Source organism: Pygoscelis adeliae, unplaced genomic scaffold, assembly GCF_000699105.1.
Source record: "Pygoscelis adeliae isolate BGI_AS28 unplaced genomic scaffold, ASM69910v1 Scaffold84, whole genome shotgun sequence".
In the NCBI taxonomy this organism is placed as follows: Eukaryota; Metazoa; Chordata; class Aves; order Sphenisciformes; family Spheniscidae; genus Pygoscelis; species Pygoscelis adeliae.
Window position 1 is genome coordinate 1,987,866 of NW_008824754.1, and position 14,174 is coordinate 2,002,039.

Below are 14,174 nucleotides of genomic sequence, written 5' to 3' on the forward strand. Positions count from 1 at the left end.
TAACACTTCATGAACAATCCTAGAAGTGTACAGAGAAAGTTGACTTGCCTTTTTTTTTTTGCTGGTAATTTAGATTATTTAAGGAATCAGCAATGCTTCAGTTAGGCAACACAAGCATCCAGGTATCACAGCTACCTCTACCACTGAATTCTGTAAGTGCCTTCTTTCTTGAAGTCATTTTCAGTGAGTAAGAAATAAAAGAATTCCTTAAATTTACATAATAATCTGCAGGCAGAAGTTTAATTTGAAATACGAAGTGACATTTGACAGCACAAAACCAGAACAGCAACGGAGGAGAGACTGTCAAAACAGCTACTGTGTTCCTCTTCCAAGTTTCACCCCCACACCTTTAATTTCATTCCCAAGGTTTCTTTTTGACACTAGCAATTAAAAAGCCGCCTTATTTTGTCAATTTTGCAACCATTAGCATCCTGAGAGGCAATGTGTCTTCGATCCATGTGTTTGGCGAGTTCATCATCTTCTCCCAAAGGGCAGTTTCATCTGAAGTAGAATCCATCCAGTCTACTGTAGTTCCATAGCTTTTGCCTAGAAAAATGTCAGTTTTAAGAGAAACGTTGCTGAATGTGTTGCAGAGTTGACAGCAGACAATCAAGTTTGCCTGTCTTCTAAAACGGTTTCACCTCCTCAGGTAGCTGACCTAATACTTTGAAGATCCAGTTCTACATTTTTATACTTGAACCATTCTGTCAAATACAATTAACGACAGTTTCACACGGAAACCTCGTCATCTTTTTTTCCTTGTAATCCTTAGTCTTTTTGTCACAATCCCAAGGAGAAAGATGTATGGGCAATTATCATCGCCTGAGAGGGTTTAAGGATAAAACAGGACACTGATTTTGTGCTGAAATACAACCTCGGGTACGAATTCAAACTGAGATTTACTATCCTAATTTGTATTTTAGGTTATTCTGGTGAACCATGCAAGAAGTTAATTTGGGAAAAGTAATTTTTTCTCGTATTTGCTTGAAAAGACTCCAAAACACATCCTCACCTCAGACCAGAGAGGACAGCGAAAATACAATTCTTCTATCTGCGCATCTTATATTGCCTTTATGCTAAAAACTTGTTTGCTTTTATAAGTTTTCCTATCCAATGTCTTCAAATCTTATCACGCATTCCCGATCTATCCTTTTATCTCCACCCAATACTGTCTTTACATCACATACAAGCTTATGCATGTAAAAACTAGGTAAGACATTAAGATTTTGGGTGCAGGAATAGCATATTCTTGTACTTCAAACAGTACCAGATACAATGTATGGCCAGACAAAGGTTTATTTCTAATATTTCTCCTTACCTGGCAGTCATCCTAACCCTCATAACGCTATGAGTGTTTACATTTCAGGATCTGTGCTGAAGAATAGGTAAGTTACTGAATGAAACTCTTCAGTAAATAAATAACTGAAAGGCTGTTAGGTGATCTTTGCAAAAAGAGAAGAAATGGAAAGGAGGAGTTAAAAAGGAAAAAACTGTATTTTGTAAATTAAGGATTACTGTGTTGGTTGTCCAGTACCTGTTCCAAGGCCTATCCTGAGACCTCCCAGAAAGTGGTTGGCTAGTTTGTTGTGATCCCAGACTGTGAGTTCTATGCAGGCTTCTTTCAAATCTTCTGGTCTAAAGCCATCATAGACCATGGTGTGGTTGAATACTGGGTTTGTAGTTTTTGCCACTGTTCTTGTTTTCTGGCGACTTTTTCTGCTAGTGTCTGGAAGAATGGTACTTCAGAAAGAAAAAGCAGTGTCAGTTTGCACTTGCACAGCATAAAACATACCGAACAGACAAAAACTACTGATTCACGCTGTCCTTTGCATGTTAGAATGTGCCTGAAGATAAGACGCTTTAGCATCATGGAGATGAAGTCAAAGGTCATATTCTCAGTCCCTTCCAAGAAATACTGGCAGCATGTATCCAGCCTTGTGCTTCAGAGGATGGAAGGGAAGGGGGAGTCAGGCGGGGAAGAGCACAAGTGAGTTTATTTGCTGTATTATCAACTAATGATGCTGAAACCTTTTTGTTGCTGCCAGAGCTTTCCCAACCATCTTGTTATTCTTGTCTCTTTACATTTTCAGTCTGTATGTAGAAAGGAAGGAGGAAGAAATACAACTATGCTTCTCACTTCTGTCTGCTCCCATGATTTGCTAAGCTAAGACATACTCTTGCACAAACAAGCTTTGTTTAAATGCAAATAAAAGCAGGCACAATTTTGACACACTAGCCCTTCCACCAAGTAACTGAGCAAACAAAACGAAAGAGTAGCGATTACGCAGGAAGTTCTCCCAGTATATTTTACTTGGTGGTATATACTTAGTATCTTGAAGTTGTAAGCCCTGCAGGACAGTTTGCATTACAGTAACGGAGAATCAGAAAGTAATTAGGCGTTTTTTAATTTGAATGTAGAAAAATGAAGATAAGATTAGAAAGCATAACAGTAGCATTATTAGGCCACCATGTCTGATGTCTTCAACCACAGTTCTTACCACTTAATAAAAGAGTTGAGCCTGTTGCCTCTCAGAAGAGGAAGGTCATGGCATTCCTTCACCCAGATGTGGACCTCACCAGTAGATAGAGTCTTCTTTCCTGGAAAAATGAAACAAAACATCTGATTAAGCCTTGTAGATCCCTTTTAAAGGTAATTTCTATGATGCAGCAGTTCCTGCCCATTTGTAGAGGTGATATTCAGCCTAGACTCTCATCTCATATCTTAATTCAACCTCCCTCTCTACTCTTGAAGCTGCAATCTTCATCCCATCAAAGTACTGCAAGATCACATCATGTCTGTATTCCTACAATGACTTTTCTTCTGTTACAACTAAACAAACACATGCTGCTGGTCTTCTCTTTCCAAGCCTCCTAGATAAAGAGATCAGCTTGTCTTCAGTCCATGTGATGTTAGCATTTATTGCTGCTAGTACTTTCAGATAAGCTCCTTTGTGCTCTTAATGTATTTGATTCTTACTGACTACCTGGCCGGCTGGATTAAAGACCTGACTTCACTGGCTGATCTGACAGTTATCAGTTGCCAGACAAGATTAAACCAAACAGATCATACTGCTATAAATTTCTGCATTCTAAATACTTATTGCTACTTCCTACTTCTAATATTGCTTGAATTTAGTGTGTTGTCATTATTTATTTAGCATATCACTGTTTATTTAACATATCACAGTACCTGCCTGATCATTTATAATCTCTAAAATTATTAGTGAGAAAACAGAATTTTGTTACGCATACAGACTGCATTACAAATCTAAGATTATAACAATAAGGTAATTTCTTCTGTAGTAACATTAAAAACAACAAAAGATTCTAAAGTGATCTTCGGATCCTGAACTGAATTCATGGCCAGGGTGACTTAATCCTCTAGAAAAAAAATATATTTCTACTTTCATGTTAAAACAAGATGTCTGAATTGGCTGAAAAACATTAAACAGCTTTTTTCCTGGGGGGGGGGGGGGGGAAAACACAAAAAAAAAAAGGTCTGACAAGCCCAAGCAAAGAAGCAATGCATACCTCCAACAGGGTGTGGGACATACTGGAGGGCTAGTTTCATCTCCCCTCTGTTTTCTAGTTCAAGAGCCATTGCTGAAGTCTGAAATTTAAGGAAAAAAACTCACAGATCTCAAACCTTGCAGTTCACGCACAGAGTTTACCATGCAAAGTTTTCCACTGGAACAAGTTTGATTTCTACATGAGGCAAGTTTTTTTTTTCCCTGTTTCCTTATGCATTAGTCTTCCCTCAGTTTACAAGGCATGAGAAATTTTAGGGCATGTTTAACCACTTGAGAGTGCCTCAGATATATAGCTCTTCCACTAAAGCAGAAAACAAGACCCAGGAGAGGCCAAAAGGTTTTGATGGCACATCTTTTCCACCGTTGTGCTCTTATTTAAAACTAGTACATATGCTCTTTCAACGAGGAAACTTACTCTGTGCAACAGAAAGTGTACTTTAATAAACTCATATCTGTAGGAATGTTTTGATCTAAAAACCAGCCTCAACAAGAGTTCTCGTGCAAGAAGTCACAAGAATATGTCACTACTTCATAGAGAGTCATGGACCATCTGTAGATGGAACATGGCACCTGTTAACATTTGGTTGCATTTATCTACCCAGAGCAGTTTTAAAATCAGTCAAATTAAACTAGTGCTAAAGACTACCATGACATTCCTGTTTTCTTCTACAGATTATAAAACTGGATTGAGCTAATTTTGGGATGACCTAATGAAGTAAACTCAAGGGAAGAAACAAACAAACAAAAGAAACCAGAACCTCTGGCAGTGGCTTAACTAAAAGTTTAGATTTTGGCTGAAACCCATTAACAAACAAGAGGCATATAGACACGGAAGTCATCATTACATCTGATATTAAAATGTTGCTGCACTTCGTATTCTCAGTAGGTTTACTTCATATTCAGGGAACAAGTGTCTTCAGGTATCTGTTGCAGCAACATGACGTAAGTGAAAAATACCTTGAAATTCCTACTCCTCAGACTATGAGAAAGTTTCTCCTACTATAATAGCTAGCTGCTTACTAGACTAATAGAAAACTCAGAACTGTATGTTCCGTTCATCAGTAAAGAGGTATTTATGATTATAACCAGCACAAAAAACACCAAACACACAAGACCAGGCCTAAATAAATGACTTGGTTTTGCACTTACACAGTGGAAAATACAAAACAGTTAACCCACCCTTAGCAACCTACCCTTGGCTTGAGTGGAAACCAGTTGATCTGCTTGTTAGATTTATCATTCCAGTCCCAAGTTCCTAAATCCAGCTCCACTTCACCAAGGAAGCTATTCCTCCCAAAGGTATCATTGTGCCAGACAGAGATATTAAGGCTTTGGTTCTTTAGGAGACCCTTCTCAATTTTATACTGCCAGGAGGAAGAAATGAGAAAAAAAGTTAAAACAAGCTGGATTTTCATCAATGATGTGTCTGAAAGTGGCAAGGTTAGAGAAAAATGTGTCCTGGTTTATACATCTGTAACTGCTCACTTCATTTCAGAACAAAACTCTCTTCATGTTTTACTTTTTATTTCAAGCATCTTAAGCTCATGCTTTACTTGTGTTTGTTTTCAAGAAGTATACAACAATCAATCAGTGTTCTCAATACTGTATCCAGAGTACACTGCAGAGTTAACCTATGAATGGAAGGACATAGGTACTTCTATGGAGCAATCCATCTCATCCTAACATAGAGGTCTTTTCTGAGAGCATCTGGACCTGTGCCTAAAAGTTAAGGTTCCTCATACTTCATGGATGCAGTGTTTCATGTCTAGTAATAGTTTGATGAATACCCGCAGTATTTCATTATAGACTGGATTAAGTGTTTTCTTTTTCACAGAGGTCTTCCGTTTGCCCAGCTTGTATTTCTCTGGAAGCAGGTAGGTCTTTACATACCTAAAATTTAGACAGGCTGGTTAGAAGAGCAAAAACCCCCACACTTTCCAACTTCCCCTTCCAAAATACACAAGTATTTGCTTATAAAGTAAAAAAAATCCACTTAACTAGCCATTATGTTGTTAAGCTTGTTACATTTAAGAAATGGAATATAGTGAAGTATAACAATAGTTTCCAAAGTGGAACACTAATCTCCTTCTGGGGGTAATCTGTTCAAATGTCTCCTTAACATATACAAGTACAGAATATTTAACTATAGAGTATGCCTAGATATCATATTTATAGGCTCTAATCCTATTGAAAAACCTATCAAAGCAGGATTTACCATCTGGAAAGTTGAATTAAAAAAAAAAGTTTCACATTCTTAAAAGTTTCATCTTCCCACGTTTATATATATATATATATATCATTTTATAGTGGCAATTCTATGTTCAGTTCAGAGTGGAAAACCACGTAAAGCACGCTATAGCTTCTTCATTTATTTATTTGGTTGTTTACTCCAATAGGTTATAGTGATTGGAAAAAAAAAATCAGTTTTCATTTATACATTAAAAGAAAAACTTCCATTAGGAAAAAAATTACTGTGTTTATACTTACGGGTCTGAACGCTGTCGCTTAACATCTGCCACTGCCAAGTCTTTACATTGGCAAACAAAAATGTGGAGCTCATTCAGCTGTTCTACATAGTCAATAGCAAACTGAATGCTCCCCTTCACATCAACATTGCCGAAGTCTGCACTGTAGATGCTCATTAGACTTCCACTCACCTGCATCATACAAGAAGAGAAAAATTTTCCAGGCACTGCATTTCACCAGATACTTCAAGAGTAGGGTAGAATTTATGCTCAGAATTCAGACAGTGAAGAAAACAACTGTGTCCCCTTTAGATGTAATAACGAAGTGTAATGGACACTATTATACAAGCTTCTCAGCAAGCAGATTAACAAAAGAAAGTTATTTGTAAATCAAAGGTGTTAGGCCAAGTTTTCTACAAGAAACTTGGATGTGTTTATTGCATTGAGATAGAAGAAATAAAGTGATAGGATGCTGTAGATCTGGAGATTGCCCGTGATCAGATCCTTGAAATATTACTTATGTATCTCCTCAGCTGATCTTCCTTGCAGAACGCAGAGCCTAAGAGTTTAGGACAACAGGCCTACTGAAAATACTGACAAAAAGGTTAGTGATAAAGTCTGTGGCTGAATTAGATGCCTAAACAAAACATACTTGAAAATTAAACCCTACACAGGTAGAAAGAGAAGGATGTACAATTTTTTTTTTTAATCTCAACATCCTTCCCCAAAATTCTCCTTTTCCCAATGAAGTCTGCATAAGTTAATGACTTTTGGTTAGTTAGTTCACTGACTTAATTATGCACCCCACATACCAATACTGTCTCTGTCTTTCACTTATTTCTCCCCCACCCCCGCTTCTCCTTTTCTAAATGTTTGCTCTATATAAATTGATCCCTACTTTCAGCTACAAATGTGAGCTCTCAAGGTAAAAGCCATCTCTTTGTTCAGTGTTTATTCAGTATGCTGCACAATGGAGTCCTGAACAGGCTCCAATATATTACTAGAAAACAAGAAAAGCAAAACCAATTTTTTTTTTTTTAAAACACAATTCCATGCAAGGGTTCACATAACAGAGAAGAATGGAAGGAGGCTGAGATGCCAAGGGAAGAAAGATAAGAGGAGTAAGAAGGGAGCCGAAAGAATACTGAAGAGATTAGCAAAAGCAAAGTGCCATTAAAACAAGGTTTTGGTTTACATACAGAGGATAAGGAGGCCATGCCAGAAGAGCTGCTAAGATTGGTTAGAGAGCTGGGACTCTTCTTGATTCTGCCAAGGGAATAACTGCTTTCTGATGCTGTATCTGTCTCTCTGTCATCGCTCTACAAAAACATCACAGAAAGAAAGTCTGTGTAGGTTCTTTATAGTCACAAGAAACATTAAAAAAAAACAAACAGAATTTTAATGCAGATTGGGATTCAGTGAAAACCTGAATTTAAATCCCCTCGTAGTGCCAACATGAGTAATTAATATTTCTTAAATTAGGCCATGCATTTAAAAAAGAGCTGAAAGGGAATTTTTCTGATGGAAAGCCTACACTGAAAGTTTTTTAAAACCTGGTTGTATTACTGCTTTTTGTTTGGTTTTAAATCTCAAATAGCAGTGAAAAAGTACAAAGTTAACTTTATTGGAACAATTAAACTCAACTTCTCTATTTAACTCTCATGCATAAACTTGTGCAAGTGATAATGCTCAGGTCTTTTACCAGTCCCTTTCTGTTATATAGCAGATACCATCAATTCTGTAGCCTCTATCTTTAAGGCAGTTAGCTGGCAGGTAACAGGCACAGTAGAACAGCACTGGATACAGCTGGCTTTTGCAAAAAGCCTTTCTTGCAAGAGGGCAAGCAGGGCCCTGCTTTTGCATCAGGGAACTGCAGTTTTGGTTTACTTGGTCATTATCAGGTTACATGCTTACAACCCCATTCTGTCTCTGTGCTATCACTGTACTAAAGAATCAATGCTTTACTTCCCACGTGTGCTTTGGCATCTTCCTATGCAAGCTGTTACAGAAACCATCATCTCCCTGTTGTACTCCATCCATGAACAATTTACAAGGCTTCCGCCCTTCTTTATACAGTTTTGAACGGCTGTCATAGATCTACTAACAGATGCAAGATTAGAAAACAACAATTTCTACACACATTAAGAAAATGAGTATTTATAGAAACAAATATCTAGCGTGTAAACATTTTCAGTAGGTCTTCATAAAGATCCATTGATTGTAGCTTCTCTGGCTATATCTACACCGCTAAGTAAAAGCAGGCCAGGCTTGTTCCCCAGTTCAGAGGCCAAAGGTAAGGCCTGACTAATGTCCATCCTACCTAGGGCAAGGCTCCTTGGGAGAAAAATTGTTTTGGAGAGAGCTGTTTAGGACTGCCCAAAATAAATCCAGGTAATGAAGTAACAGTTAAGCGGTGTGAATACATGGGCTACATGGGCTTTTTGAAAGACAGGAAAATCCTAAGCCCTCTTGTAGAGGAAAGCTAGATGGTTTGCCTAAGATCATTTTAGCTGCTGTCCACACAGCGGGTCAGCAGAAGAGATACAGGACTGAACCCAGTTCTGCTTACTTTCAACCTTGTCCTTAATTTACTCAGGAAAGCCTGCTCTCTGGAGAGGAACAGTCAAAGCTCTTCTTGTGGAGGTTTGTGTAACATCTAGAACTTCAGAGACAAGGAATTACTAAGCACTGGGGTGGGTGACTGCATGCCTCCAGAATGCATTACATGTGAATTTTTTTTTTAAGTTAATTCAAAAGGTTAAATAAGGACATTGTTGCTATTCACAAGTAGAGAACCCTTAATTTTTTAGGCTGTTATCTCTTTTAAGCAGAAGGAAAAGACACTGATACTCTAAGGGATAGATTTTTTTTTCTATTTCTTCTTTAATTAGGAAGTATGCTATTATCAGAATTCATTATTTTAAAAATAATTCCAGAACTGAAGTAGCACATACAAATGAGTGTTAATAATACCATGACTACATGGTGTCTACAATGCTTATTTCTAACCTGTTATTTCTACCAAATTTATGTTATGCATTCATTAATTTTGTGCTTCATATTGGCCAGATGGTACTTCAGTGATGATAAAATCCAAGGCAGAACCAGCACATGGTATACATACATGCTATTTTTATAGATATACACTCTATTTATATATATATACACACGCACACATATATATTTGTGCGTGTGTGTGCACGCATATGTATTTTAAGACATCCTGCACTGTGAGCTTGACAACTCAAAACAGCATTGGGACTAATCACAATTTTAAAGATAAATTTGGGGGGCAGAATAAACAGATTTGGGTGCTGACAATTTCTTAGAATATCAATATGAACCATCCCCCAACCCTTTCTACCGTGACCAGATTGATTATATATAGTCCTTTGGCTTTCAAGTTATTCGTCAGTCTGTTTCATTCAAAACCCATATGAGTAAGCTTTTTAATTGGCTTCTTACAGAGGCTGTAACTGGTTGATTTTAGATGCCCAGATACTCATTTCAGACTTGTTTGGTATCCCACCTCTAATACTTTGATTTCAAAGGCATCAAGCTCATCTTTTGATCCATCCACAGTACAATGTTAATAGCCTTACAAAAGTTTCCTGTCCATTCTTCTCAGCAGAAGGGGCATTAGGATGGTGTAATTTTAGAGAATCTTTAACTAAAGAGGTGTAATTCATAGACACTGGATGGTTTTAAGTTATGCACTTAAGGTAAGATTAATCAAACCTGTAACAACACATTTTGGTTATTTCAGACTTTAGGAGGGAGTAGGGTAAGACAGGGCACAGTATATTCCTGATTCTGACCCTTCAGTCCTTTTAGACACGCGTTTTTGGAAAGAGAATCCAAAATATTGACGCTTATGCTGCAGTTACAGTGATAAGGGCTGGGGTAAGCAGTGATTCCTCATTTTATAGCACAGACACAGGTATATTTGTGGTATCTATGCCCCAAATTCCTGTGTCCCATTTAAGCCTGTGTCCACTAATGCACATCCCTCATTCACAGGACTCAGGTGTTTGTACCACCATTTGGGAGACCTGGAAGACAGCATCAGTAACTTTGATTTGCTAACAGCTTGGGTGCGGGGGAGGTTTGCATGCACATTTGCCATACAAATTCACATTCATACTACGGCATTCAAGGGGAAAAAAAAAGAAAAAAAGAAAAAAGAAGAATCTATGGTATTATCCAAGTTCAACAATGACGAGGTATTTCCTATTCCTCAGAGCTGCCTGTTCCCTGTGACCAATGGAACTACCTCATTTAGGCATTTATAGTAGGACATTTGTGCTTGGTCTCCACTCCTCTCTTTACTGACTGTTTGGGAAGTCATAGCCCAGGCAGTTCAAACCACTTTCAAACTTCGGTGTCATTTTAGGAGATTTGAATATGGCCTCAGAGGTTATTCGAAGGCCCACACCATGATGATGATGACAACAATAATAATAGACTTACAGAGGCACAGTATGTTATTGTAAATTCTGAAATTTCACTTACATGGAGTTAACAGCCTGGTACCTGAACCTACATCCCTAAGCAGAACACCAAGCTAATACCCCTCTGAGAAAGGTTACCAGATGGTGATTTTCTTATGGTCTTACATGCTCATTTGAGATTTTAGGCTCTGAAGAAAATAAATGTATGCACATATGTATGTTCTGAAGAAAGAAAAAAAAAAAGTCCTGTTAGCTTAAGGATAGAGATTGCCTTTGGGAATAACAGCAAGCGTTCGCTATGCTTCAATCTCCTAGATAAAACATGCTCTGTATGTTCAGCTGTACATACTGGACTAAACCTTTGAAAGGTTAATCAGCCACAGGTTGTTTAGGATCAGCTCCTGCTTCTTACACCACAAGCTCAACTCCATGCCACGGTCCAACAGTAAACTGACTTGGCAAACCCTGGAAAGCACTATTTGACAAATGCATAATCAAAAGTTTTAGTCACAATATTTCAGAGATGGAACTTACCTCTTCCTGTAGGAATGATGGTACTGACTTGCTCAGTCCTTTGAGTTTTTCAGGATTGGAAAACAGCTTATTAGGCTGTGAAGGCACTGTGGAAACTGAAGAGCAGCAATTCAAAACATTTCAAAAAAGTTTGCACATCAAAGCAGTACGATTTCGTAACGGGACACGGTTAGAAACAAACAACTTCAGATGAAATACATGCACATGCACAACCAGTTTACAACTTGGATGCAAGACTCCCCCCACCCTGGACTCAGAGAAGCTATCATTAGCTGTCATCGTTTGACATCTCATATAACACTGACCAAAGAACTTTGTCTGGTAGGAGCAGAAATGTTCACATTGTTTGACATGATGTACAAGCCTGAGTGCTGCAAGAAAATTCTCATCAAATGTGATGAAGAAAAACATTTTCAGTTTACCTTCTAGATTTTCTTCCTAGAACAAGGATAAGTGCACTCATGCACTAACCATACCATCATTGACGTTAGAGTCATCATGAGGTTCTTGGTAAGAAGTTAGTGTACAAGCCAAACTCTGTTCTTTTATTTACTTGGACTAATGGCAATAGGAACATTTGTGTAAACCAAGCAATTTTTAGACCTGAACTCGGAAGTTTCAAGTATTCCTAGTCAATTATAAGATGCATATTTCATTAACGATGCAGGGTTTTTTGCAGACCATCTCTTCAACTTTTGTATACCTCTACTGAACTTCACTTCCATGTTCTTTCACTGTACAAAGCTTAATTGCACAAACTAGCCTTGCAAAAATCCAGTTTTCAGTAAGCCCACAATTCTCAGAATTTTCCATGCTCTAACACCACTTACATTTAATAATGCACTAAAGCTCTATGTCTTTGGACTGGATACACATTGTGAAATGCACCAATACTGAATATCGCATGACAGAATTATTTAGCAACAAACAGCCAGCTACAGGGGCATGTATCTATTGCATAAAACGAAACGCTGCACACATGATGGGATTGTTTGCAAGGCGTGAGTTAAGCTTTTCCAAAGCTTTTGCTGTCGAAGCTCAAATAGTGCTCAATGTATCAGTTATTGTCAGTATGTAGTTAGATGCAGTTTTCCCATTGAGCAAGTATCCAGTCCAGATGTATAACTTGTTAGTTGTTAAATAAAAAAGGATTTTTAATGTATTAGTTTAAATATCGGTGGAGAAGTCTCTCCATTGTCTGCTGGAAGAATCCTATTACTCACTTCCTGCTGCATTTTCATTCCTCTCTTGATGCTGATCAGGTTTCAGACCTGCTCAGTGCAGTATTGACAACAGTCATTCAGTAGCACAAACAGCTTTGCAATGTTATAAATAACATCAATATATTTCATATGTGGGGAGTTTTTGACTTCCCCAGACCCCATATGTTTCTATGTTTTGCATTGCTGTCCTCCTTTGAGGAGCTGGATCATAACAAAAGTAACATGAGTGTACAAGTTAAGCAAAGCAAAAATATGAATAGTATTTTCAAGAGAACTTGCCTTATTCTGTCTGTACAGCTACCAATTTAGCCGAGAGTGTCATTTTTTCAAAACTTCACTCTTAAATTTAACTCAAAACCCCCACCCTTTTCAGATAAGCGTCTACACATTCCATATTGAATATATAACATGCTTTCAGTACAGGGTCTCCATTTGAAAGCAAAGCATAGTACGCTACTTAAGTCTTGTTAACTTACTGGACATTGCATGCACCCTATTATGTTACGGTCAACCTATTATACTATAGGCCACTAACATGCAGAATGCTTTAAAGCATCTAAAACATGACAATAAATGCAACTGTGCACAACTGTTTTTTTAATGCAGTAAATAAAGGATTGTGTGTTATATTCCACCATACTCAGTGTTATTTGATGGTTTTCTATTGTGTTCATCTTCACATGTTCTTGGATCAGGTTTGCTTTTATTCTGCTTAGATTTGGAATTTCTAAAGGCATACAGAAAAATTTAACAGTAAGGCATCTGTAATGCACTAATGGATTGATGATATCAACAGCAGCTGGTCTAGCTGATCTAGATATAAGCATATTCCTTAAGAAAAAAACAACACAACAAAATTCTGCAAAAGCATTTAAGTCATGCTGAAGTTAATCAAATCTAAAAGCGCAACACAATTCTTGGTTTCAAAACTCCTTCACTAGCAAACAAGAGGCCATTGAAAAAACAGTAAACTTCCATGCAGACACAAAAGATATTTACCATCTTCAGCACTAAGAGCTAATTCTTCCTTTGGATTATTTATTTTTCCTTTATCTGTGCAGGAAAAAAGTAACACATAGTTAGAAATTTTGCTGTTCAGTTTGATAAAAGGGATGGCAGTGGTAATCACAGAATTAAGAGTAATGAGGACAAAAAACCCAAACAAACCAGCGGAGCCGTGGGAATGGTTAAATTCAAGAGATGCTTTCTACTTCACACACTGCTTCAAGCCTACATCCAAGCAGCAGTCTCATGTTGACTCAGTTTCTATCAGTGTGCTGTTGCAACAATGTTAGTGCATACCTAAAACCTAGAAACTAGTTAGAAGCAAGCAATAGCATAAGTAGTATTAGAAGAGTAATTTGCCAACAATAGCCAACATCTTTCAAAATCTACACCTCCACACTTCAGTTTACAAATGTAAGTTCATCTTATGTCTTCCCCATTAGACATGGGATAAGCATGAAAACACTCAGGGGCAGGGTGAAGGAAGACAGGAATAATAATTTAAAAAAAAAAATCCTAGGAGGCTACTGAGGGAAGTCAGGAGTGAATTTTAAGTACAGTCTTGTCTCACTGTATTCTCTTAAAGTGAGTTTGGTGTGTTAACTGCTAGAATACACAGGTGAAACACTACTAAACTAAGATGATTTTTTCATACTTCCACCGTCTACTAATTTGACCCAAGCAAGCAGCCAGGGGACAATGGCAGTTATTGCTCATTACCAATTTGGGTAGTTGCCAATACTTTCACTATTGAAAAACTATCCAAGAAACAGTTCATCACTGATTAACACAGTGCATTTTTGATAGATGTCTGCTTCATAGACCAGTGTTGTTTCAAAATTAACACAAAGGACTGAAAACTAAACCGTATGAGAAAAGAATTCAGCTCTGCAGTACAAGCTCCATACGGCTTATTGAGAAACAAAGACAAAAACTACTACTTGGCAAAGCTGTACGGAAGACCAG

General features: G+C 37.7%; 1 protein-coding gene across 1 annotated transcript in view; it reads right to left on the reverse strand.

Annotated features, from left to right (window-relative positions):
* Window positions 1–400: 400 nt before the first annotated feature.
* The window catches only part of SYTL2 (synaptotagmin-like 2), a 43,824-nt gene continuing 30,050 nt past the window's right edge, over window positions 401–14,174 (reverse strand). Inside the window, exons 9-19 of the mRNA XM_009323463.1 lie at window positions 13,203–13,256; window positions 12,204–12,251; window positions 10,981–11,075; window positions 7,195–7,314; window positions 6,018–6,187; window positions 5,318–5,420; window positions 4,724–4,894; window positions 3,532–3,610; window positions 2,499–2,598; window positions 1,535–1,740; window positions 401–546 (exon numbers count right to left, since the gene is read on the reverse strand). Coding sequence (XP_009321738.1) covers window positions 401–546; window positions 1,535–1,740; window positions 2,499–2,598; window positions 3,532–3,610; window positions 4,724–4,894; window positions 5,318–5,420; window positions 6,018–6,187; window positions 7,195–7,314; window positions 10,981–11,075; window positions 12,204–12,251; window positions 13,203–13,256 — 1,292 coding nt within the window. The remainder of the gene's footprint in view (window positions 547–1,534; window positions 1,741–2,498; window positions 2,599–3,531; window positions 3,611–4,723; window positions 4,895–5,317; window positions 5,421–6,017; window positions 6,188–7,194; window positions 7,315–10,980; window positions 11,076–12,203; window positions 12,252–13,202; window positions 13,257–14,174) is intronic.